Here is a 25,212-nt window from a genome sequence, read left to right as displayed (position 1 = left end):
GTATAGATGGTTGTGAGCCACTGTGTGGTGGTCGGGAAGCAAACTCAGGACCTCGCGAAGAACAGACACTGTTCTTAACTGCTGAGCCATCTCTCCAACCCCTAGAGACCTGTCTTGTAAACCATGAATCTAGTTTGTCTCTTGAGATGAGGTCTCACTGTGTAGCCATAGCTGGCCTCTAGTTCACAGGTATTGACCTGCGTCTGCCTCCCAAGTGCTGCAATCAAATCAGCGTGCAACTGATGCAACTCAAGGAAATCTTGTAATTAATAGGAGTTCTAGTAGATGTGTGCTGGGCTGGGGTACAGCTCGCATTCCCAGGGAGATCATCACATGGCGTGCATAGCTGCTGAGTCACTTTCACTTTCCAGGGCTTTTGCCCAGTTATCTAACACGACACAGGGACCAGCACGTAAGTTAGAGAAAAAGTACACTTGTCTTTCCCTAGCTCCACTCCACAAGGTATGCTACTGTTCCCTACTTTCTTCAACCCCAACCTTCTAAGGACCAGGTCAACCATGAAGACCAGGTGTGTACTGTAAGGACCCCAGTGGCCACTGATGGGCATCTTACCCAAGGCAGTAGCGTACGGCAGAATTAGCAGTCAACACTCCGCAGTTTTCTTCTCTGTTCAGGGCAGCCTGATCACTTATCAGTGTGGTAAGCCCTCTCTCAGGAAGATCCCCTCCCCCAGTAACCATCTGCCCATGTGTTCACACTCCAACTCCATCTTACTTCTCTTATAACCCAAGTTACTGGGTCCAGCACCACCGGATCCACTAGCATGGGGGTCCCCCTCACTCTCAGTCGGAGAGGAAAATTTGGGGAAAGGATATCACACCAGGTATAAAACAGTACATTGGGATCCAATGGCACAGGTTAAAAAAAAGCCTGTTTTAAACTTGTAGTATGTTATTGTTCATAAAAATAAGTAAGAAACTGGGCCGGTGGGATGGCTCAGGGGATAAGGTGCTTACCTAGGGTATGAGTCACAGAAACTGAGGTACAATCCCCGATCCCCATAGATATAACCAGTTCCACAGCTGTCTTCTGACCATACCCACACTATGATACACACACACAAACAAACACACGTGCACACACACTATGATCCAAACACATATAGTAGAAGCATGGATAAAGAAACCGGGGTACATTTACACTATGGAATACTACTCAGCTATTAAAAACAAGGAATTCCCGAAGTTTGTGGACAAATGGATTGATCTAGAAATTATCATAATGAGTGAGTTAATCCAGAAGCAAAAAGAGACAAATGGTATACACTCACTTATATCAAAACACTAGTCCACGGGATACGTCCCATGAAAAACTTTACTTACCAGGAAAGTGGGTCAGAGGAGAGGACATCCTATTGAGACTTTAGGAGAGAGTAGCATGGAAGAATGGGGAAATAGTAGGACCCACAGGGTCCTGGAAACCTACAAGAAGAACTTTATGACAGGCAGATCTGGGTCCTGGGGTCCTCCTCAAACTAAGGCACCAGCCAAGGAGAAATAGGCAGTAAACTTCGAACCCCTACCCAGACCCAGCCGATGAACAGGATATTCTTCACCGTTGAGTGGAGAGTGAGATCTGACTCTCACACGAACTCTGGTGCCCCTTTTCTGACCACATCCCCTGGATGGGGAGGCCTGGTGGCACTCAGAGGAAGGATAGCAAGTTACCAAGAAGAGACTCGATACTCTAAGAGCATATATAGGGGGAGGAGGTCTCCCTCAATCACAGACCTAGGGGAGGGAAGAAGGGGGGAAGTGGGAGGGAGGGAGGAATAGGAGGAAACAAGGGAAGGGCTAACAATCGATATGTAATATGAATAAATTAATAATAAAAACAAATTTAAATGCAAAAAAAAGAAAGAAAGGAGTTTCTCAGTTAAAAAAAATTTTTTTAAGTAATAAATTATGTTACAGAAATATACAATATGCTGGGTATGGTGGTACACGCCTGTAATTGTAACACTTGGGGGGCTAAGGCCAGCCTGGGCTACAGTGTGAAATCTTGTCATCCCTTCCCCCTCCAAATAAACAAATTCCTATGAGAAAACTGAACAGACTCAAGTAGAACTATTCTCTTTAGTAAACAACCACAAATAAAGCGCTTGTTGGTTCCACTAATTTTTCCTAACTCTCTTTGGTTTTTTCCCCTGGTCTTCTGTCCCGTTCTCTGCAGGTCTCTTCTTGAGCGCCTTCATCTTCCTGGTCTGTAGTTTGCTTAGGTCTTGCTTCTGCATGTGAATCCTTCCAAATGTTGTACCAAAAGTGTCCTGAGAGATATTCTTTCTCTTCTTTGGCTATAAAACAAGAGGTCAAAAGTGTAACTTTTCACATAGCTTTTTACTATATAAAGTGGTAAAAATTTAGCCTATAACTAGTTAATAGTTCCCAGAGGCGCCGGGCTCAGAGGAGGCAGGCGGATCGCTGTGAGCCTGATGTATAGTCTAGGCCAGCCAAGGCTGCACAGAGAAAGCCTGTCTCGAAAAACAAAACAAAAAAGTCAAACAAAGCTGTGCCTGGTACAGCATGCCCATAATCCAGCCCTTGAGGGTCTGAGGCAGAAGTTCAAGGCCAGCCTAGGCTACAAGTCAATAAACAATGTGAACTTTTTTTTTTTTTTTTTGTATTTCAAGACAGGGTTTCTCTGTTTAACAGCTCTGGCTGTCCTGGAACTCACTCTGTAGACCAGGCTGGCCTTGACCTCACAGTGATCCGCCTGCCTCTGCCCCCTGAGTGCTGAGATTAAAGGTGTGTGCCACCACCGCCCAGCTTGCATACATGATTCTATAAACAGCTCTTACCCCAGTCTTCATGATGCCTACACTGTCCTGGGTTTGCCTGGAAATGGCAGTCTTGGTTAGGAGAAAAACGTGAGGCAAACTGGACTCCTGGCTTTTACAACTCTCACTACCATCTAGGTAGGTCACTGTCCTTTCCTGGCTCTGAGCCTAACCGTCTAATCTAGTCGTCTCCTCATCTATCTTTCGGATGGAATGTGCCACAGATCCTTCCTGGCAAGAGTGGAATACAGAAATAAGCACAGTCCCACATCACAGCTCATGTACCTTGAGAGCTTTGGGCAGTTTCATGGACAGTTTGTAAAGGTCGTCAGATGCTAAGTGTGTCCTCCTCATGACCAGGTCCAGCGATGGGCCCATCTCTTCCAGTTCAACTCGCGGTGTTCTGCAGCCAGACTTCTTCAACAGCAGCCTTTGTAAATAGGGGGAAATGCTGTTCTGATATACCTTTTTTTTGGGGGGGGGGAGGGGACAGGGTTTTTCTCTTGTAGTCTTTGGCCTCACTTTGTAGACCAGACTGGTCTCAAACTCAGAGATCCATCTGCCTCTGCCTCCTGAGTGTTGGGTTTAAAGGTGCATGCCACCACACCCAGCTGGAGATTATATATATATTTTTTTCTTTTTTTTTAAAGTCCCCTCTGAAATACCATTGTTGAGAGGGTTTTGTAGTCTCAAATAGTGAGCTGCAAAGGCCAAAACTCTTTTTAAACACGCTGGGGCATTCATGCCTAGGGCATCCTTTGGTTAGCTTTTAGAAATCAGAAATGAAATCATGCAATATTGGTGAGAAACAAGTCTACACAGAGAAACCCTGTCTCAAAAAGCAAACAAACAAAAAAATTAAAATAGTTCAGGGGTGCAGCATATGGTGTTTACTCTCAGGCGCACGTCTCATCTCACCTGTTTTGGGAGCGAGGATGAGCGGAGGACCTGAGAATTAGCCAGGTGTGCTGGGAAACGGAAGCCTGAGGACCAGTTAAAGACCAGCCTCTGCTACACAGCGACTTCAAGGCCAGCCTGGGCTATGTGAAACCCTGGCTCAATTAAAACAAAAAACAAAACAAAACAAAAAAACCCAAACAAACAAACAAAACAAAATAAACAAACAAAAGCCCCACAATGAACCAACCCCAATCTGAACATTATATTCAGCAGCCACATCTGACATCTGATAGAGCAGCTGGGTCCCCACAGGTAGAAAGGCAGGGAGTGGGGGACTGGCCAGGACATATCAACAGACAGAATGACAGCAGTCAGGAAAGATTAGCACTGCACAGAGAGCCAGAATGGGTGACGAGAAGGAACAGAACAAGTAAGGAAGGCTCAAGACAGGAATGTGAGTGTGTGAGTGAGTGAGTGTGTGTGTGTGTGTGTGTGTGTGTGTGTGTGGTGAAAATTCTAGAATTTTGGTTTCTTAAAAAAACAAAAACAAAAACAAAAACAAAAACAAAAAAAAAACAGAAATAGGGGCTGGAGAGATGGCTCAGAGGTTAAGGGCACTGCCTGTTCCTCCAGAGGACCTGGGTTCAATCCCAGCAACCATATGATGACCCACAACCATCTATAATGTGATCTGATGCCTTCTTCTGTCTTGCAGGTGTGTGTGCAGGCAGAGCACTATATACATAATAATAAATAAAAATTTAAAAACCACAGAAATATTATAACAATGTGCTTCATCTTAATCTCAGGTGTAGGGATGTGGGGCTGCTTCGGACTGTCTGCCGCAGCTGGCCGTGATTTGCCTTGTGCTCTAGCAGAAGCATAGCTTTGCCAACTGCAGATAGTTTCTGCAATTGTGTGATGTTTGGAATTCTGGGAACCTTTCAGAGGGTATATAAACGCTAACACCCTGAGAGGCAGGGTCTGTGGTGGTTGGTCGTTTGGGGGATTGTTTTCGGTTTGTTAGTAGTCTACTCTACTCAAAGAAGAAACAAGAAGAAAGAAATTAGACTCTATCGCGCTCTCTCTCCCTTTGATCTGGGTGACAGGGGGAGGGGCGATAACGGGTGGGAAAAAGAAGACAGCAGAGTAGCAGACCAGCGACATGAGTGTGCCAGTGCGTCCTAGCAGAGACTCGGGGCATTGGCTCCTGCCAGCAGGGAAGCCTTCCCACCAGACTCCCTTCGCTTACTTTGTATACTTTGTAAACTTTGCAGGAAAGCCTCCCTGGCTGAGGAGCTCAGCAGCCAGGCTGGGCAGCTTCCATCAACCTCTGGGCTCCTCTACATCTTTCCCTGGGCACCTCTTTTCAGCTCTTCAGCTCCCCAGGACGCCACAGCCTGTGCTGTGGTCCCTAAAAGGGGTGTTGGATCTTCGGGCTGTGCAGCTGCTGGCCTCTCTACACTTCCAGACAGCAACACATCAGAACTCCAGAGTCGCTAAGGTTAAATCTCCACAGCCCTGGGACCTGAGGTCAGATACCTGGAAAAACAAACTCAAACCACAGAGAAAGCAGCAGCATCTGAGGCCTCAGTTATGGCTACTGCTGACAGGGAACTCAGGGGAGGGGGCATGACCAACTGGAGCTAGTCTGTGAGCAACTTTGTGACAACTAACTAACCATTCCTCCCAGACAGGGAACTTATGTGGCCTGACACTGCTGCCAGCCAAGGACCAGAACTAGAAATCTGACCCTTTAGTATAATTTAAGTTCATGTCAGTTAAGGAAACCTGTTTTGTTTAGTTTAGAGTTCAAGACTGTGTAAACTCCTTAGGGCATGAGTTAAGAGGCCCCTCCCCCACCTTTCTAACTGTCCAACTGGCAATTCCAGCCTCTGTCACAAGACCATCCCCAGCTCCTCAGTGGGATCCCTCCAGATTTATGCTAAATTTAGGTGGAAAGCCTGAACAAACCCCACCAATCCCTAATCTTCCCCCAAGCTCAGGACTTAAAATTCTACCAGTCTGGAAAGCGCCGCCGTTGAAAGCTCCGCCCCCTAAGAAACCCTATATAAAGGCCGCGTGTCTGCCCAGTTCTCTGCTGTCTCCTCCTAGGAGCAGAAGCAGCTGCTCCTGGATTCGTACTTCTAATAAATCTCTTCCAAGAGATGTACTGCCTGGTGTCTCTTTGGAAGAAGCAATGACGATGAAGAAGAAGAGAATAAAGGAGGAGGAGCAGGAATTAGCCTCCTCAGCTCCTGAGGGGTTTGGGGAAACCCTCCCCTGGGAGCTGCCCTCCTCCCAGAGCTGTGCAGTCCCTACCTTGGACACCTCACTGATCAGGAAGGCAGGCCAACACAGGGCCCTGAGTGCACCTGCAGACAGCCAAGCAAGACAGTATACTTATGAGAGGCACAACTACTGGTTACAGCAAGGCTCACAAGGCCAAAATGCATCAAACAACCACCTACACTCAGTTAGACAAGGCTAGCCAGCCTGTGACACAAAGACCAGAGGGCGGGACAAGAAAGAGCTGTAGGAACACAGAAAGTGGCGCGTGCCTTTAATCCCAGCACTCGGGAGGCAGAGGCAGGCAGTGAGTCCAGGACAGCCAGGGCTACAAAGAGAAACCCTGTCTCGGAAAAAAAAAAACACAACAACAACAAAAAGTCAAAAAACAGACACTCGCCCCCCCCCCCAAAAGAGAAAAGAAATGAAAAGGAAAACCAGGCATACTGACATGTGTCTGTCATCATAGCCCTAGGAAGGTAAGATAAGGCTTAAGTTGGAGGCCAGCCTCAGGTGCAAAGCAAAGATGTCTCAAAATTAAGTCCCAGAGCTACGCCACACAGATGCTCTCTCTTCTTCTGCCTCTCCTCGGCTGACACAGTGCCGTTACCATTACACAATCTCACTCACTGGACGTTCCATCTTTAAGGCAAACTTAACACTTCCTGTTGGCAGATTTCTCCACATACACTCTAACCAATACCCCAGCACAGGTGTGTGCGGCATTTGAGACTATCAGCCTGGTCATGGAAACCCTTGTCTGTAAGTCTAGTTTGGAAAACTGAAACAGGAGGATCACTACAAGTTCAAACACAGTCAGATGGACACTGTATTTTTAAAAAGAAAAACAAGCCGGGCGTGGTGGCGCACGCCTTTAATCCCAGCACTCGGGAGGCAGAGGCAGGCGGATCGCTGTGAGTTCGAGGCCAGCCTGGTCTACAAAGTGAGTCCAGGATGGCCAAGGCTACACAGAGAAACCCTGTCTCGAAAAACCAAAATATATAAATAAATAAATAAATAAATAAAAATAAATAAAAAGAAAAATAAGCTGGGCGTGGTGGCGCACACCTTTAATCCCAGAACTCAGGAAGCAGAGGCAAGCAGATCTCTGAGGTCGAGGCTAGCCTGGTCTACATATAGAAAACCAGGTGGGTTATGTAGAAAGTTCAAGGCCAGCCTAGGCTACATGAAACCTTGTCCCCAAAAATGAAAACCAAAGTTTACAGTAGGAATTCTGATTTTAAAATTAAAACATTGCAATGAATGTGACTTCAACAATCACATTCTATGGTCCACACACCTGCCTCTGCCTGCCACGCTGGGTTACAGGTGTGCTGCCATGGGGGCTGGAGAGGTGGCTCAGAGGTTAAGAGCACTGGCTGCTTTTTCACAGGTCCTGAGTTCAATCCCCAGCAACCACATGGTGGCTCACAACCATCTATAAAGTGATCTGGTGCCTTCTTCTGGCCTGCAGGTGTACATGCAAGCGGAGCAGTGTATACACAATAATAAGTAAATCTTTAAAAAAAAAAGAAAAGAAAGAAAGAAACAAACAAACAAACAAAACCATAATCTGGCTGAAGTAATGGCTTAGACCTGCAATCCCAGCGAGGCGGGAGGACTGCAAGTCAGGCCTACCTGGGCCGCAGACAGTTCATAGCCACTTAAAGCTCCATCAAGAGATACTGCCTCACTTTCCGGCAGTGACGACCTCCCTACGAGAACATGCCTCTCACAAAGGATCTCCTTCATCCCTCTCCAGAAGAGAAGAGGAAACACAAGAAAAAGCGCCTGGTGCAGAGCCCCAACTCCTACTTTATGGATGCTATAAAATCACCACGGTCTTTAGCCATGCACAAACAGTAGTCTTGTGTGTTGGCTGCTCCACTGTTCTCTGTCAGCCTACAGGAGGAAAAGCAAGGCTGACAGAAGGATGCTCCTTCAGGAGGAAGAAGCACTGAAAGTACCTAATTCAAGATGAGGGGGAAACCACCCCAATAAACACATTTTGGATATTAAAAAAAGGGGGGGATATTGCCTCAAAAACTCAAGAGCAAACAACAAAGCAGTGTGCATTTCAGGATTTACACTCACACAGACATTGTGCTGGGGTTACGGTAGAAAGCTAGCTACAGGGAACATTAATGTGGTCAGCCATCGGTACTGTCTGCCTGCTTCAGGGCACAGCTTCAAAGCTGGAACTCTGAGAGTTGCTCTGCCTTGACTGTGGCTTCATGCTCTAAACCCAGGCAAGAAAATAGTGGGACGGCACAGAAACCCAGGAAGGGAGGGCACCAAACACAGTGGGCTCACGACAGGTGATCAGGACTCAGGAAAAGTGAGTTCCCCACACCCAGGCTGGCAGGGAGGACAGATGCAAGGTCGGGGCTTGTCAGAATAAAATGTTAGCCCTGAGGACTTTGAAAATCGTCTGGAGACGCACTTACTTATAGCTTCGAAAGTAAACCTTCCCGTTCAGTGCAGTGAAGTGCAGAACATATTCCAGTCCAGCCAGCCGGACATTTGACACCGTGGGGCCTCGGAAGAAATCTGAAAGCACATGGTCAGGGTTAAGGAAAACGATTTCAAAATTCAGTTACAAAGTGCTATCTTGGGGGCTGGAGAGATGGCTCAGTGGTTAAGAGCACTGCCTGCTCTTCCAAAGGACCTGGGTTCGATTCCTAGCACCCACATGGCAGCTCACAACTGTCTGTAATGCCAAGATCTGACACCCTCACACCAATGCACATAAGTTAAAATTAAATAAAAATTAAAAAAAAAAAACAAACAAAGTGCTATCTTCTTAACAACTGTATATGTGTGTGACAGAGAGACAAGGACAGCATGCAGGATGCATGGGAACATGTGCACATGCTCATCAAGGCTAGAGAGCAATCTCCAATGTTGTTTCCCAGGAGCAGGGTTTCCCTGGAGTAGACCCTGGCAACTAGACTAGGCTAGCCAGCCAGCGAACCCCAAGTGCGCCTGTCTCTACCTCCCCAGCACTGGAGTTGTAACCAGCCCTTGCACCATTTCCCCGGCTCTACTTTAACTTGCTTTGAGCATGTTAACAACTAGTAATGTCAGTCTGGCCTCAAACTCCTCACTCTGAGGATGACTCTGAACTCTCTGAACTCCTGGCTTTCCCTCCACGTGGCAGGATTAAATGCATGCACCAAAAGAAATGTACTTTGTTTACTGTTATCTTTATATACAAGGAACAGTAACATTTTTTTTTAAAGTGCATAATGCCGGGCATAGTGGCACATGCCTTTAATCCCAGCACTTGGGAGACAGAGGCAGGTGGATCGCTGTGAGTTTGAGGCCAGCCTGGACTACAAAGTGAGTTCAGGACAGCTAAGGCTACACAGAGAAACCCTGTCTTGAAACCCCGCCAAAAGGGGGGGCTGGGCGTAACAATTAGAATCTAAACATTCGTATTGTGTTTCCTAGGTTTCCCAAAGAACAGAGCAGGATCAGTTAGGTAAGGCGGCTCAGTGAGTAGATGTGCTTGTTTTACAAGCCCGAAGACCCAAGTTCAATCCCTTGGACCCAGGCAACGGTGGGAGGAGAGAGTAGACACCATGAAGTTGTCCTCTGACCACCACACACATGCACATCCACATCACACACACAGTCATAAATCCGATGGCAGAAGGCTTGCCTGACTCATCCCCGGAACCACGGTAGGAAGAGTAAGACAGGTGTTGCCCAGTTGATTCCCTGCTTAAGAGAGCAAAGAGTCCTGCAGGAGACAGTGCCTAGGAAGCCTTTCCCTACTGTCACACACGGCCTAAGCACACACCGCAAGGCTACATCAGCTAGTGGTGTCACAGCCGTTTTGCTGTGTAAATACAGTGCTCGCACACTACGGAAATGTGCGATGACACTATCCAAAGTATGGGGCTGCTGCTGTGCATTTCACGTGAGCAGGTAAGACAAACCAAGCAGTGGCCTTCCGTGGTCACACTGAAACCTAACTGCCCCTGATGGCCAACAGAACGCTCAACAGCAGCTCACGGTTCCTCTTACCAACTCGGCTTCTCTCCCAAGGGTTCTGTTCCCCTCTCCCTCCCTTCCCCTCCCTCACGCCATCTAGTGGAAGTACAAGATAATGAGAAATTAGGCTTTATAAACTCTAGCCCCAGTACTGAGAAGGTGGAGGTAAAGGGACAGCACCACCTGGTACCAGGCGGGCTAGGGTCCAGGTGGTGGTGGGCGAGCATCCCAGCACGCAGGAGGCACAGGCAAGGCAGGTCTGTCTCAAAGTTCAAGGCCAGCTAGTCTATAGAACAAGTGCCAGGATCAACCACGTGGGAAAATTTTCTCTCTCTCTCCAAAAAGAAGAAGAAGAAGAGAGAGGACAGAGAGAGAGGGGAGGGGGGAGGGAGAGAGGAGGAGATACAAAGTCATGCATGACAGACAGGGCTATAATCCCAAACTCAGAAGACTGGGAGGACAGCACTGCCACTTTGAAGGCAGCCTGAGACACATGCCAAGACCCTCCTCAAGAATTCTCTCCAGCTGTGTGTGGCAGCTCATACCTATAAGCCCAACACTTGGAAGACCGAGACAGGTGTACTGCTGCAGTTCAAGGCCAGCCTGGTTTCACACTGAGTTTTAGATTACTTTGAGGTGCAAAGAGTGAGACCATGTCTCAAATAACCAAAAAGCGCAGGGAAGATGGAGCAGTGGATAAAGGTGCTTGCTGCACGAGCCTGGGGAAATGAGTTTATTTCTGGAACCTATGTAAGAGTGCAAGGAGAGAAGCAACTGCACAAAGCTGTCCTCTGACCTCCTCATGTGCACTGTGGTATGCACACAGACACACAAATAAGCCTTAAGAGCTAGAGGTAGTGCCAGGTAGAGCATCTGCCTAGCTGGCATAAGGCCCTGGGGTTCAGTTCTCAGCCCAGTCAAAATTAATAAAAATAAAAAGTCATAACTGAGAAACATTGAAAAGTATAATCCCAGAAAAAAAGAGTAAAAATAATCACAAGGAAATTTATATGCCATGAACTTTTCAAATATAACCTAGGGCAAAGAACAGAAAAAGTTAAAATATCCCCAGACAATACAGGCTACTGCCACTTCTGTTAATTGCTCACCAGAACTAGATAAAAAATCATTGCTGAAGGCACAAGTCCCGGTTGCAGGACAGAAATCAAGGTGACAATGTGCTCCCTGCTGCCTAGCTATCCAGGCTGCTGGGAGAACTGACATCAGGAGTCTCCTCAGCTGTGGTCCCTGCACGCTACACTACTGACCCGCCAAGCGAGATGGACTCACTGGGGCCACAGTGGAATGACCGCTGCGCATGCAACCAACCTGTTTCCTATTAGATTTTAGGTCCCATTTGCAGGAGAAAGTTCACATTTCATACTGTAAATCTTGTCAAAAGCCTGTGGCAAGGGAGGTCATACGCCCTGGAGAGGATGCGACTGCTGATGCTTAGCTGACTGGAATTGATATTCCTGTCCAACAGCCTTCCAAATCTTTATATTTATATCCACGGGTTAGTGCTGCGGTCATCTATCAGGGAAGCATCCCTTTGCACTGGGCAGAGGTTCTGCAGACTCACAGCTGGTCCAAGTGATGCAAGTAAGTAGCTGTTGAGTGCTAGGCTTTAAATGGGACATCCAAGGTTCAGGGAAGTAAAGATGTGGGCAGGAAGATGGGAAGAGGAGGACGGGGAGGAGCCTAGTGTAACTCTACCTTCTAGGCATGGCATGGCTGCTGTATGTTTGAGCTGTCCTCTGCTATGATTCCTGCACCAGATGCCGCCCCACAGCAGCTCATCCTGAGTTGTACAAGGGAGCAGGCTGCGCAAACAGTGAAGAACAAGAGACAGCCTCCATGCTTCTTCTGTTTCAGCTCCTGCCTACCTTCCCTCAGTGGACTGCGACACAAAACACGGAACCAAACAAACCCTTTCCTTCCCAAGTAGCTTTCGGCTGGTGTCTCATCACAGCAATAACAACATAAGCAAGATGTGGGGGAGCTAGCAAGGTCCCAAACCACTGTAAGGAGCTCTAGTGAATTGTTGCTGGGAAGGGAGAGTCATTTCCTTCAGTCAGGTAGCTGTAGCCACTGCCAACCTGATTGTGTTCCTTCCTGCAAATAACCTCCAGCACCACTACCTAAGCCCATGAACGCAAGCCTCTCAAGCCAAGTGAGATGCACACACACATTTTTTTTTCCTTTTGGTTTTTTTGAGACAGGGTCTCTCTGTGTAGCCTTGGCTGTCCTGGACTCACTTTGTAGACCAGGCTGGCCTCGAACTCACAGCGACCCGCCTGCCTCTGCCTCCCAAGTGCTGGGATTAAAGGCTTGAGCCACCAAGCCCGGCTCACACACACATTTTAAAGGGCAGTTTAACCTTTAATGAAATATAATATTGAACTTTTTTTTCCCCCAAGACAGGGTTTCTCTGTGTAGCCTTGGCTGTCCTGGAACTTGCTTGTAGACCAGGCTGGCCTCTAACTCAGAGTGATCTGCCTGCCTCTGCCCGCTGAGTGCTGGGATTAAAGGAATGTGCAAGCACCCAGCTGTAACATATATTCAATAAACAGCTCCCTCTGGTTCTGCTCTTCCAAAGGACCTGCGTTTATTCCCAGTATCTATATGATACCTTCACACTAATGCACATAAACTAAAAAGGTAAAAAACAAAAAACAAAATAAACCATCAAGGCTGTCAAGATGGTTCAGCAAGTTACAGCACATGCCACCAAGCCAGCTTCAATCCCTGAGACCCATATGGTGAAGGGAACTAAGTTAGACATGAACATGCCCCAGCCCCAACACAAAAAATAAGAATGTACTAAAAGAAAAAAAGAAAACAAAACAAACAAACAAACAAAAAAAAAAACCCCAGCTCTTCCAGGGATGGTGCTTAGAGACACTCAAAATGGCCCAGCATTTGACATACCATCATAGGCTCTCCAACAATAAAGCCTCTAACAAAACTAGGCTGTCTTGAACTCCTGGCAACCTATACCAAGAAGGCTGGGAAAGCACCTAAATCTGCATGCGGTGTGTGCCCAGGCAGACTGCAAGGGGTTCATGCTGTAAGGCCCAAAGTCCTTGTGAGACTGCCTAAGACAGAGAAACAAGTCAACAGGGCCTATGCTGGCTCCATGTGTGCCAAGTGTGTCCATGACAGGATCAAGCAGGCTTTCCTTATTGAGGAGCAGAAATTAGTTATGAAAGTGCTGAAGGCACAAGCACAGAGTCAGAAGAAAGCAAAATAAATATGCTTGATCAATGTGATCTATGAAAACAAAAACAAAAATGAAAAAAACCCTACAAAAGTCTGGCACTCCCATTAACTAGGGTATAACTTTCTTGCCAGAAAAATGGTAGACAGGGCAGGGCATAGTGGTGCACTCCTGTAATCCCAACACTCAGAGGCAGAGAAAATCAGGACCAGAAGTGGAGTTGCAGGAAGAATGTGGAGGCGGCTGGACCTGGCTGGAAGAGCCCTACTCCACTGTCCGCAGAGCTTACGGCCATGCTAGCAGGAGCTGAGAGAAGCATGGGCAAGGGAAGCCCCACTCACGAGCTTTCAGCAGGAACATGGGCTGCACGGGAACTGGGCAGGAGGCCATTGGAGTGCCAGCCTGACAGGTGGTCTGGCCACGCTCTGCCTATCCCCAGAACCCACTGAGGCTGAGGATGGCACACAACTAATTTGCTTGGTAGAAGTAGTTTTAATGCTGGGTGTAGTGGCACACTCTTGTAACCCCAGCACTCAGAAGGCAGAGAAGTTAGTTCTCTGAGCTCAAGGCAACTCTTGTCTACAAAACTGAGTTCCAGGACAGCCAGGGCTACACAGAGAAAGCCCACCTCAAAACAAAAACAAAACAAAACAAATGAACAAACAAGCAAACAAAAAACACAAACCATGCCAGGTGTGGTGGCGGACGCCTTGGGAGGCAGAGGCAGGAGGATCTCTGTGAGTTCGAGGCCAGCCTGGTCTATAAACTGAGTCTAGGACAGCCAGGGCTACACAGAGAAACCTTGTCCCCAAAATCCACAAACCACTCATTCATAGGTCCAAGGAGAGAGGGCAAAGAGAGCAGCACATGAGAATTGCATAGTTTGGTGAGGGAAAGAAGGTGAGCAAGTCTAATCTTCCAGAAAGAGCAGGTCTCAAAAGCAGCTGTAACTGTTAGTAAGTTCCTGTCTCACTTACCAATAAGAAGATTTTTTAATCTTCTGTAGTCTTCTGTTACATCGAAATCATCACCAGCAAATATCAACATTGGTTTTGTTCCCTCAGGGCACTTACTAGTCTATGAGATTGAAAAACAAAACAACGAATTGTATCATCACCAAAATCTAAAGAGCTCGTGACATTTTCCAGATGACCCACACGTAGTAAAACAATCTCAACATTTTCACACACATGATATCCTTTCTTGTCACCGCGTTGAGGACAAGAGAATCACTGATCTGATCAATCACAATGTCACCTGAATACAGGATGTGCCTTGAAGCCATGGGTCTTACTGAGGCCACTGTTCTCCCCTGAACCTCAGGGAGCTGGGGTTACAGAGGAGCTGCTAAATGCTTTTTTCAAACCCACAAGAGAAGGACATCTAGTAATTTTCCCAAACCTTCGAGATCTGTCCGTTTCCATAGTGGACGCGTCTGCCAGTCCAGCACTCAGGGGAAGTGGAAGCAGGAAGATCCAAAGTTCAGCCTCAGTCTTGGCCACACAGCAGGTCCAAGGCCAGCCTGGGTTACTTAAAACCCCACGAGAATCGGCTCAGAGGTAAAGAGCAGCTTCTCCTGGCTGTTCTGCCAGAGGTCCTGAGTTCAATTCCCAGGAACCATGTGGTGGCTCATAACCATCTATGAGATCTAGTGCCCCTTTCTGGCATGCAGGCAGAATACTGTATACAAAATAAATAAAATCTTTTTTTTTTTTTTTTTTTTTTTTTTTGCTTTTTCGAGACAGGGTTTCTCTGTGGTCTTTGCTTTCCTGGACTTGCTTTGCAGACCAGGCAGGCCTCGAACTCACAGTGATCCACCTGCCTCTGCCTCCTAAGTCCTATGATTAAAGGTGTGCACTGCCACCGCCTAGCTTACATTCCTCTTTTTAAAATAAAGGTAAAGTTGTATTTCCGCATGAGGTTCTATCAGTCCTTCTGTATCACACGATGCCAGTACTGGCCAAGAACATTATTAAAACCCTGTTTAGTTTTATGATCAGTACCTTACCTTAATATCTTTTAAGGACACAAACTTCTCAATCCCTAGCTCAATCATATCCAGCACATGGTAGTCATACATACGACCTAAAAGGAAATGCATTTTTGAGCACATGGTCTTACAGGCACCTATGTCTTCTCTGGCTCTCCGACCTCACCCACTCCCTTCTGAGCTTTGACGTCTGCTTAGTTGTGTTAGGATAGCAGCCACAGGTGAGCGCTACACTCTCACAGTGAGCCCAGCTCCTTCATTTTACAGAGTGAGTGGGGAGCCGAGAGTGGCGGTGAGCACCCAATCCCAGCACTGGGGAGGCAGGAGGACCTCGCGGAGTTACAGGCCTGCCAGAGCTACACAGTAAGCCCTTGTCTCAAACAAACAAACAAAACAGGATACTCACCTATTACCAGATTATTTGGCCTCTTCTTATTATGGGAGCCAAATATGAATAAAGAACAGTCTGACTTCTTTGAAAAGAACTCCTATTAAAAAGAAGAAGAAAACCCCTTAATCTCAGCCTGGCCTGCCGTGGTGGCTCGTGCATTTGGAAGGCTGAGGCAGAGGCGTTGCTGCACAGAGGCCAGCCCAACCTACATAGCAAGAGCCTGGCTCCAAACAAACAAACCAATCCTACCTTTAGGCTTAAAGGATATCAGGAGTCTCACTGTCCCTTCCCAGCAGAAGTTAATGCAAATGAAATAAACCAGATAAAAACATAGAAGAGGCTGGAAAGATGGCTCAGAGGTTAAGAGCATGTATTGCTCGTGTAGAGGACCAGGATTCAGTTCTCAGCACCCACATGGTGGCTCACAACCACCCTTACCTTCTTCTGACCTCTAAGGGCACTAGAACATGAGATACACACAACACACACACACACACACACACACACACACACACACACACACACACACACGTGCCGGTAAAATACTCTGAGTTAAAATGATTAAAAATGTTTTCAATCTCATTTTAGCTTTTAATTTTAACATTCCAATTTAGGTTACTTAGTTAAAAGATTCACAGTTCAAGACTAACAGAACAGCCACTACGCTAATATCTGAAAGGCCACTCATCTCAAGCCTGCAGTCATTTTGAGTAGCACACCAGGTGTCTCATTTACCACCTCACTTACCATCGCTGCCACTATCAACAGCACATCTCAGCTGCACAGGGGAGCCAGAGGAATTTGTCAACATGCTGGCTCTGGATGTTTGTAACTGGGCTCCTGAGTTTTTAATGCATGTTACTACTTTTCACAGCAAACTGCAACCAACAAGCAAGTGGCTCTAGGATCTCCATGCCCACCATCTAACTAGTTCCAAGTCATGTGCCTGGCTGGGTCTGGCTGATAGAGCTATGATATTCCAGCCTAAGAGCTGTTTGGGCCGCAGAAGTGTTTACTGTCCTCCATTACAGAGTTAAAATGAATACAAACTGAAGTTTCGCTCCTATGCCTACACTCTATGGTCAACATACTTGGCTCAACTCTCTGAGATCACTATTCCTAACATAAAAAGTAGATTCAAAATCCACGTATGGCAGCACAGATCTGGAACCCTAGCACTGAGATGGTAGAAACATGCAATTCAAAAAAAAAAAAAAAAAAAAAAAAAGAAACATGCAATTCTGGGGGTTCACTAGCTAGCCACTCTTGGCCAAAATTAAGCCTGCCTATCCATTTCCACTGTGACTTCAGGCTGAGCAGGTCATGGTGACGCACACCTTTAATCCCTGAAGGCAGAGGCAGGCAGACCTCTGTGAGTTCCAGACCAGCATGGTCTACACAGCAAGTTCCAGGGCTATATGAAGACTCTAATCTCAAAAAGGAAGGAAGGAAGGAAGGAAGGAAGGAAGGAAGGAAGGAAGGAAGGAAGGTCCCACACCAGGCCCCAAGTAACAACCCATAAGATGTGCTCTGTAGTGGGGCATGGTGGGGCACGCCTTTACTCCCAGCACTTGGGAGGCAGAGGCAGGTGGATCTCTGTGAGTTCGAGGCCAGCATGGTCTACAAAAAGAGTCCAGGACCAGGACAGCCAAGATAACACAGAAAAACCCTGCCTAAAAAAAAAAGAAAAAAAAATGTGCTTTGTAACAGAAACACTCTCAGCTGGCCGAGGTGGTGCTCGCCTTTAATCCCAGCACTCGGGAGGCAAAGGCAGGCGGATCACTGTGAGTTCAAGGCCAGCCTGGTCTACAAAGTGAGTCTAGAACAGCCAAGGCTACACAGAGAAACCCTGTCTCAAAAAACCAAAAACAGAAACACTCTCCCAACATGTGTGCCTTTAAGCTACTGCTTGCAAAGTAAAGGAAAGAGGAGCATACATTCAAGGTCGTTGCCTACAGATGATGTTTGAGAACAGCCTGGATCCCATGAACCCGGCTCAAAAAGAAAGAAAGAAAGACAGACAGACAAGCACATATTAGGTATTCAGGCATTGAATTGACCATGGTGTTTAGTAAGAATATGACGTTAGTAAAATTTTAAAATTTTTTTTAAAAATTTTACTTGGGAGGCAGAGGCAGGAGGATCACTGTGAGTTTCAGGCCAGCCTGGTCTATAAAGTGAGTCCAGGATAGCCAAGGCTACACAGAGAAACCCTGAGTCACACACACTAAGCATGGCGGCACACACCTGCCATTCCAGCTCTTAAAAGAGACAGGACTTTGCTATAACAGCCTAGGAACACGAGACACTGTTTCAAAACACAAAGAAAAAGATTTTTTCAGGGACCAGCATCATTATTATCTTCATCCAATTTATATAGGAAGCCCCTTCTCATCTTCCTCTGATTTTTTTCCCAATTCCCTTAAAATAGAGGAAAGATCAATTGCCTTCCCTCTGTATTATTTTTTCTTTTCTAACCTAAAGTCTTCATAGTTCCCACCAGATTCTCCTCTTTCTAGATTTTTTTTTTCCCATTAAATCTATGAGGCCTGGGGAGATAGCTCAGTTGGTGGCGTCCTTGCCTGGCATGTACCAAGCCCTTGGTTCTATCCCAGCACTGCATACACAGTGGTGGTGGCCCATGCCTGTAATCCTAGCACTGGAGGTGGTGGCAGGGCTATAAGAAGTTCAAAGTCAAGCCAAGCATGGTGGCGCAGGCCTTTAATCCCAGTACTTGGGAGGCAGAGGCAGGCGGATCGCTGTGAGTTCGAGACCAGCCTGGTCTACAAAGTGAGTTCAGGACAGCCAAGGCTACAGAGAGAAACCCTGTCTTAAAAAAACAAAAAACAAAAAAAGAAGAAGAAGTTCAAAGTCATCCTTGGCTACACAGAATTCAAATCACCCTGGAATACATAGGACCCTATCTCAAAAACCAGAAACCTGGCTGGGTGTGGTGGGACAAAGCCTCCCAGGAGAGGCAGGTGGAGCTTTAGGCCAGTTTGGTCTACATAGTTCCAGGACAGCCAGAGAGCACTACCTAATAGAAAGACCCTGTCTCAAAAATAATGGTAAAAAGAGTATCTTTTAAATTCCTCGGTAGGGGCTGGAGAGATGGCTCAGAGCTTAAGAGCACTGTCTGCTCTTCCAGGGGTCCTAAGTTCAATTCCCAGCAACCACATGGTGGTTCGTAGCCATCTAAATGTGATATGGTGCCCTCTTCTGGCAAGCAGGTGTACATGCAGGCAGAGCACTGTATTCATAATAAATAAATCAAATAATCTTTAAATTCTCTAGTAGGAGAGATGGTTTAATGGGCTGGGGTACTTGGTGAAAAGCCTGGTAACCCATGTTTAACTCAAACCCACAGGCTAGAAGGCTAGAATACACTTGCACACACACGTACATATACACAGGCATGCACATATGCAAGTGTACAGGTACAGACACACATGTGCACACACAAACACACAGACACATGCACACATTTTTTAAAAAGTCTTTGTTTCTCAGTCTGACCATCAAAACTCTCACATACAGGATTTCTAATTTTAAAAGAAAAGACAACAAATTAGGAGTACAGCATGAGTCAGTCTGGAGTCATTTTACACAGCAGGAGCCAGCACCACTCGACCCACAGTTTTAGCCATATACCAGTCCTGCCCAAAGAAAATTCTTGTACTTACCAGTGATGTCTGATCCTCAAATGGCCTTGTAATATTTTTCCTAAGAATATTAAAAAAAAAAGAAAAAAAAGAATGACTCCAGTTTTAATTCAGTTAAAGAATATATTGAATAAAAGGTAATTTCTATTCAGATGAGTAAAACTGTGGGGCTGGGGTTAATCCCATCACTTATGAAGCAGAGGTAGGTAAATATCTATGAGTTTCAGGCCAGCCAGGGCTGCAGAGTAAGACCCTGTCCCAAAACATCCACCTAAAAGGGAGGCAGGGGTGGGGGAATGGCTGGAGAGATGGCTCAGTGGTTAAGAGCAGAGAACCAGGGTTCAGTTCTCAACCTGGTGCCTGACAACTCCAGTCCCAGGGCTCTGAGGGCAACACCCAAAAACATAAAATTAAAACAACAACAAAAAAATCTAATCACTTTTAGTTCCAGCACTCAGGAGGCAGAGGCAGGTGGATCTGAGTTCGAGGCCAGCCTGGTCTACAAAGAGAGTTCCAGGACAGCCAGGCTATTATATAGAGAAACTCTGTCTCAAAGAACAAGAACAAAGCCAGGCGTGGTGGCGCACGCCTTTAATCCCAGCACTCGGGAGGCAGAGGCAGGTGGATCGCTGTGAGTTCAAGGCCAGCCTGGTCTACAAAGTGAGCCCAGGACAGCCAAGGATACACAGTGGAACAACAGATTATTCTACGTGTTGTGCTGAGGCAATCAATAGTTCAGTGGTTAAGGGTGCCCAAGGCAAGGGCTGTTCCACTAGGGCAGTCCTCAGACCGCAGCCATCATCTTCCAGTGTTGTTGTGTGTGACGCGCATGTGTGGGTGCTCATGTCCCATGGTGCAGGTGTAGAGGTTGGTGCAAATACTAACACATTTTCTTCCAAGTGTTCTCAATTGTTACTTTTACAACTAAGCAAAATAAGCAATAATAATTTTTTGAAAAAACTTACTTTTTATATAGAACTCCATATGGTTTCTTCAGTGCATACTGTAAAACATAATTTTAAACTTTCTCAACAGAACATCCGAAAAGCAGAGTTGTGGCAATCTTCCTGAAACACCAGTCACTAAAATGCTGGAGTCACAGGTGTGGGCCCTCAGTTGTTTACATTCAGGGGTGGGATGGTCCAGTGATTAAGAGCACTGGCTACTCTCTAGAGGACCCAGGTTCAAGTCCTGACATTCACATGGCAACTCATAGCAGTCTAATTCCAGTTATAAGAGACATAAAACCATGTTTAGGATTCTTAAGGGTACCAGGCACATGGGTGGTGCACAGACATACACCCGTAATTAAAAATAAATACCTTTATAGGCAAACTGTAAACAACCATTAAGGGTAAAGCATGGCAGCATATATGCATAATCCTGGCTCCCAGGAGGCACAAGTCAGCCAGCTTGAATATGCCAGGAAGCCTGACTTTTATCATTATTTTTCCTGTTTCCTTTAACCATGTAAGCTCCCAGAGTTGAACTCAGATCCCTGGGCTTGGAGGCAAGTGTCATATCCACTGGGCCACATCACTTGCCTTGATCTCCACCTCCTGAGCCCTGGATGTGAGCTACCATGTCCGGGGCTTGCTCATCTTTTTCTGAAGTGCTTGTCTGAATGTCCTGATACTGAGGAAACAGCCCTTATCCCTCCCAGTGACCCTGCGCATTTAAGAAAGTCCTAAGAGCAACACAATACTAGCAGAATATTATTAACAATAATTAGCATTCCTGATGGTCACTCTTGGTTGTCAGGAAAGGGTGACGATGTTTATTACATTGAGACAGAGAAACATTTGGCTGAGAATCACCCAATGTTTTACTAAACATAGATTGTTAATGTCTTAAGATCCAGCCTTAGCCGGGCGTGGTGGTGCACACCTGTAATCCCAGCACTGGAGAGGCAGAGGCAGGCAGGTATCTGTGAGTTGAAGCCAGCCTGGTCTACAAAGTGAGTCCATAACAGCCAGGGCTATTACACAAAGAAACTCTGTCTGGGGGTTAGGGAGGGGAGGGAGGAGGATCCAGCCTTAAGAGCTGAGGCGGGGAGGCAGACACAGGAATGGGAAGTTGTTCACCCCATGAGGGTACACGTAGGGGAATTTAAAGTGACTAGTGCTGAGTGAACTTGTATTTATGTGGGTGCCCACCACCACTTTGGATATGGCCCTAGCTGGAACTTCCTGTAGCACATGCCTGTAACCCTAGAACCCAGAAGACAGAGGCAGGAAGATGTATAGTCAAGGCAGTCCAGGCTACACAGCGAGACCCTGCTCCCAACCCTGATAGTTTTGTTTGGTTCTGGTTTTTCAAGACAGGGTTTCTCTGTGTTAGCCTTGGCTGTCCAGGACTTGCTTTGTATATCAGGCTGGCCTCGAACTCACAGAGATCACCTGCCTCTGCCTCCCTGAGTGCTGGGATTAAAGGTGGACCCACCACAATCACCTGGAACTCCAGCCACTGCTGATCCCACCACGGACACCCACAAACTGTAGGAAGTCGATGTACCTACCACATCCCTGAGAACTTGTGTCACGGTTGCATTTGCATTTCCTCCTTTGATCAGCATGGCATTCTTATTGTTTTCACTGACTTTTGGTTCTCTCTTCTCAAGGAATCGCTTAGCCCTTTTTGTTTTAGGCTTTCTGTTTAAAAAAAAAAAGCACAATTCATAACAATTTACACATGTTCCTCATATAGCCCAAGTACAACTTGACTGATGGACCTAAAAATCCAACAGACACTGGGCATGGTGGCACATGCCTTTAATCCCAGCACTCAAGAGGCAGAGGCCGGTAGGTGGATTGCTGTGAATTTGAGGGCAGCCAGGTCTATAAAGCAAGTCCAGGACAGCCAAGGCTGCACAGAGAAACCTTGTCTCAAAAAACAAAACAAAACAAAACCAAAACAAACAGACAGCATACTTATCAAGTAGGGATCCAACATTAAACAATATCAAAACAAAACTTTTACACTTGAGAGGCAGAGGCAGCAGGCAGATCTCTGTGAATTCAAGGCCAACCTGGTCTACAATCCATATCCAGGACAGCCAAGGCTACACAGAGAAACTCTGTCTAGAAAAACAAAAACCTCCTGCAATGAAATGTCATGGTGGCACACGCCTTTAATCCCAGCACTTTGGGAGGCAGAGACAGGTAGATCTCTATGAATTCCAGGCCAGCCTGGTCTACAAAGTGAGGTCAGGACAGCCAAGGCTACCCAGAGAAACCCTGTCTCTAAACAAAAACAAACAACAAGAAAAAAATAAATGTCATGTATAAAACCACTAAGTTAGTCATTTACTGGTCAGTCAAGATCTACATTTTTTAATTCAATTAAATCAATATACAGCACTAACCATAGTTCCCGACTTTTTGCAATCTCATAACCAATAAACAATTACTTATTAGTGAGGCATAGTGAGTACACATAATCTATTAATGACTAAAATGAAACTTTCGTTTACATAACACACTTAATAGCAGAAAACTCTTAAGAGCCAATGCTCTCAATAAATATTTTTGAACAAACGTCGCCATCACTCAGCGATAGCCGGAGTGTACAAAGTTGGAAGGAAAAGAAAAATGAACATAGTGTATCTTTTGTGGCAGACACTGCTCTCTACAGTTCTATGACGCACGCCTAGTATGATAGCTATTTTACAGGGTAAACTGATTTAGGGCGGTCTGAAGGCTCACTGTCACAACACTCGGAGGCCAGTTTGTCGCCTGGCTGTCAGAGTCCGATACCGGGAACTCTTAACCTGGTCCACAGCCATTCTCACATCTCAGAACCGATCAGTGGCGAGGTCATAAACCCATCACTGCTCTGGCCCTCGCTCCATCCCACAGCTCGCGCGGTCAGCCTGCAAGGCTTTCCCAGCAGGGACTCTGGCCGGAGAATCGGCCGGCAGGCTCGTCCCCAGGAACGACCAGCAAAGCGAGTCAGGAAGAGACCGCGGCAGAGGAAACGCCCCAGTCATGGGAGACCTCCCTCCCATGCCATAGCGTCCCACTCACACTTACATGACTTTATCCAAAGCATCCATTGCTACCAGAACCCCTAGAAAACGCACGTGTGCCACTCACTTCCGCTAGCGCCCGAAGACGCAAAAACCGGAAGTGCGAAACACGACTTCCTTAGGTAGTCCCGCCTTCCGAGCTAGCGGCCATTTTGGAAAGGCATAGCGTTCGGTTTCCTTGGTTACGGAATGTTGGTTGTTTCCTGGAACGTAAACACTTTAGGTGACTTAGTGTAGAATCGAGGGTTTGCGAACCAAGGGGTTCTCTTCAGGAAAATAACCAGAATTCTACGAAGATGGAAGCACAGTACTCAGGTAGTTACAAAAAATACTGGTATGCGGCCGAGCGATGGTGGTGCACGCCTTTAATCCCAGCACTCCGGAGGCTGAGGCAAGCGGATCTTTCTGAGCTAAAGCTGCCATAAAGCTGTTGCCCATGGTGGTGTGGAACTTTGTGATGTTGCCTTTCCTTATGGACTACTAGGATTAAATGTAGAGGGATTTTAATCTAGCAACATGGCTACCCTAGCTGGAATACAGACACGCCCTTAGCACACACAGTGAAGGTAAAGTTAGTTTGTAGAAGGAAGCACCAATGTTTAAAAGGCAAAATGATAAATCTAGAGAAATATTTGACAGGAGACACACAAATCTCACTAGAAGAGAGAAAAGGGAGGTGATTTATGAGAACAATTCAGATGGGCATGGTGGTCCACACCTTTAATCGCAACACTCGGGTAGACAGAGGTAGGTGGATCACTGTGAGTTCAAGGCCAGCCTGGTCTACAAAGTAAGTCCAGGACAGCCAAGGCTACACAGAGAAACCTTGACTCAGAAAACAAAAGGAAAAAAATGAGAGGGGGAGGGTGAGAGGGGGGGGAGAGAGAGAGAGAGAGAGAGAGAGAGAGAGAGAGAGAGGGAGGGAGCACGCGGTATTGCTGGGAGAATTTTACGGATACAGATGAAGACAGAACAAGCCAGAGAATGAGAATGGCCAGAAAATTAGAACATATTGCCATCTAGTATGAGGCCAAGCAGAGCAATTCAGAGGCTGAGCAAGAACTCAGATCGAATCAATCAGCCAGGAGAGGAGTTTGAGCCAGAATAGCTGAGTTGAAACAGCCAGCCAGAGTTCAGAAAAAGCTAGAGAGGGTGAGCTTATTAAGCAGTAAGTCTCAGAGACTGAAAACAGTCTAGGCTTACATTAAATTGTACAGGGGCTAGAAGCTACCAGGACGAGGCCTAGGTTAGGAAGATGAATCAATTACTGCAGGGGAATAAAAGTTACTTTTATAACTAGATGCATATCCTGCCAAGGAAAAGGAGATGTCCTGCCATTCCGGGAAAGACATCTTTTTGTATACTGGGATGAATGGTGGGAGGTGGGAGGGCGGCTTCTTAATAGCTTTAGGCTAAGGATTGGCCAGAGCTATCTGGGCTGTCTCAGTGGCATAACACTTACTATATACAAACTCCTGGGCTCAAACTCCTGCACTGAATTAAACAAAAAATATTGGAGCTTTCAGCCTTTGACTTGCCAGCATCCGGAATGGTTAAGGGACTGGAGTTTGACTTTTTTTCGTTGTTTTTTAAGATTTATTTATTATTTATACATATTCTGTCTGCAGGTCAGAAGAGGGCACCAGATCTCATAATAGATATAGTTATAAGCCACCATGTGGTTGCTGGAAATTGAACTCAGGACCTTTGGAAAAACAGCCCTTAACCTCTGAGCCATCTCTCCAGCCCATGTTGTTTGTATTTTGAGACAGGGTTTCTCTGTGTAGGCCCGGCCATCTTGGAACTTGCGCTGTTGACCAGGCTGGCCTTAAGCTCAGATGAGCCTGCCTCTGCCGCCCGAATGCTGGGATCAAGAATGTATGCCACAGCTGGGCTTGGTGGCGCACGCCTTTAGTCCCAGCACTCTGGAGGCAGAG

At 46.5% G+C, this 25,212-nt stretch overlaps 1 protein-coding gene and 2 pseudogenes across 3 annotated transcripts; 2 read left to right on the top strand and 1 right to left on the bottom strand.

Annotated features, from left to right (window-relative positions):
• Window positions 1-1,898: 1,898 nt before the first annotated feature.
• Window positions 1,899-23,404, bottom strand: RPF2 (ribosome production factor 2 homolog). The gene is made up of 10 exons (XM_084776088.1): window positions 23,280-23,404; window positions 21,767-21,899; window positions 20,214-20,251; window positions 19,270-19,309; window positions 15,602-15,683; window positions 15,214-15,290; window positions 14,183-14,282; window positions 8,434-8,536; window positions 3,083-3,227; window positions 1,899-2,314 (listed from the first exon to the last, which is right to left on the bottom strand). The coding sequence occupies exons 1-10, from the start codon at window positions 23,300-23,302 to the stop codon at window positions 2,135-2,137; spliced, it is 921 nt and encodes a 306-aa protein (XP_084632214.1). The 5' UTR covers window positions 23,303-23,404; the 3' UTR covers window positions 1,899-2,134.
• Window positions 7,199-8,415, top strand: LOC311594432 (small ribosomal subunit protein eS27-like; annotated as a pseudogene). Its single transcript has one exon. The product of its transcript is annotated as a small ribosomal subunit protein eS27-like (transcript).
• LOC311594431 (large ribosomal subunit protein eL34-like) lies at window positions 12,816-13,558 on the top strand (annotated as a pseudogene). Its single transcript has one exon. The product of its transcript is annotated as a large ribosomal subunit protein eL34-like (transcript).
• Window positions 23,405-25,212: the final 1,808 nt, after the last annotated feature.

Source organism: Acomys minous (assembly GCF_964271855.1).
Source record: "Acomys minous genome assembly, chromosome: 3".
In the NCBI taxonomy this organism is placed as follows: Eukaryota; Metazoa; Chordata; class Mammalia; order Rodentia; family Muridae; genus Acomys; species Acomys minous.
Note: the sequence above shows the minus strand (reverse complement) of the source record. Positions and strands in the feature narration are given on the sequence as shown.

Coding starts and splice junctions, on each gene's coding strand:
- RPF2 (XM_084776088.1), bottom strand. CDS start 23,302: ATGGATGCTTTGGATAAAGTCAT. Junction 20,252..21,766: donor CACAAGTTCTCAGGGATGTG/GTAGGTACATCG, acceptor TATGTTTTACAG/TATGCACTGAAGAAACCATA. Junction 2,315..3,082: donor AACTGCCCAAAGCTCTCAAG/GTACATGAGCTG, acceptor CTTGTTTTATAG/CCAAAGAAGAGAAAGAATAT.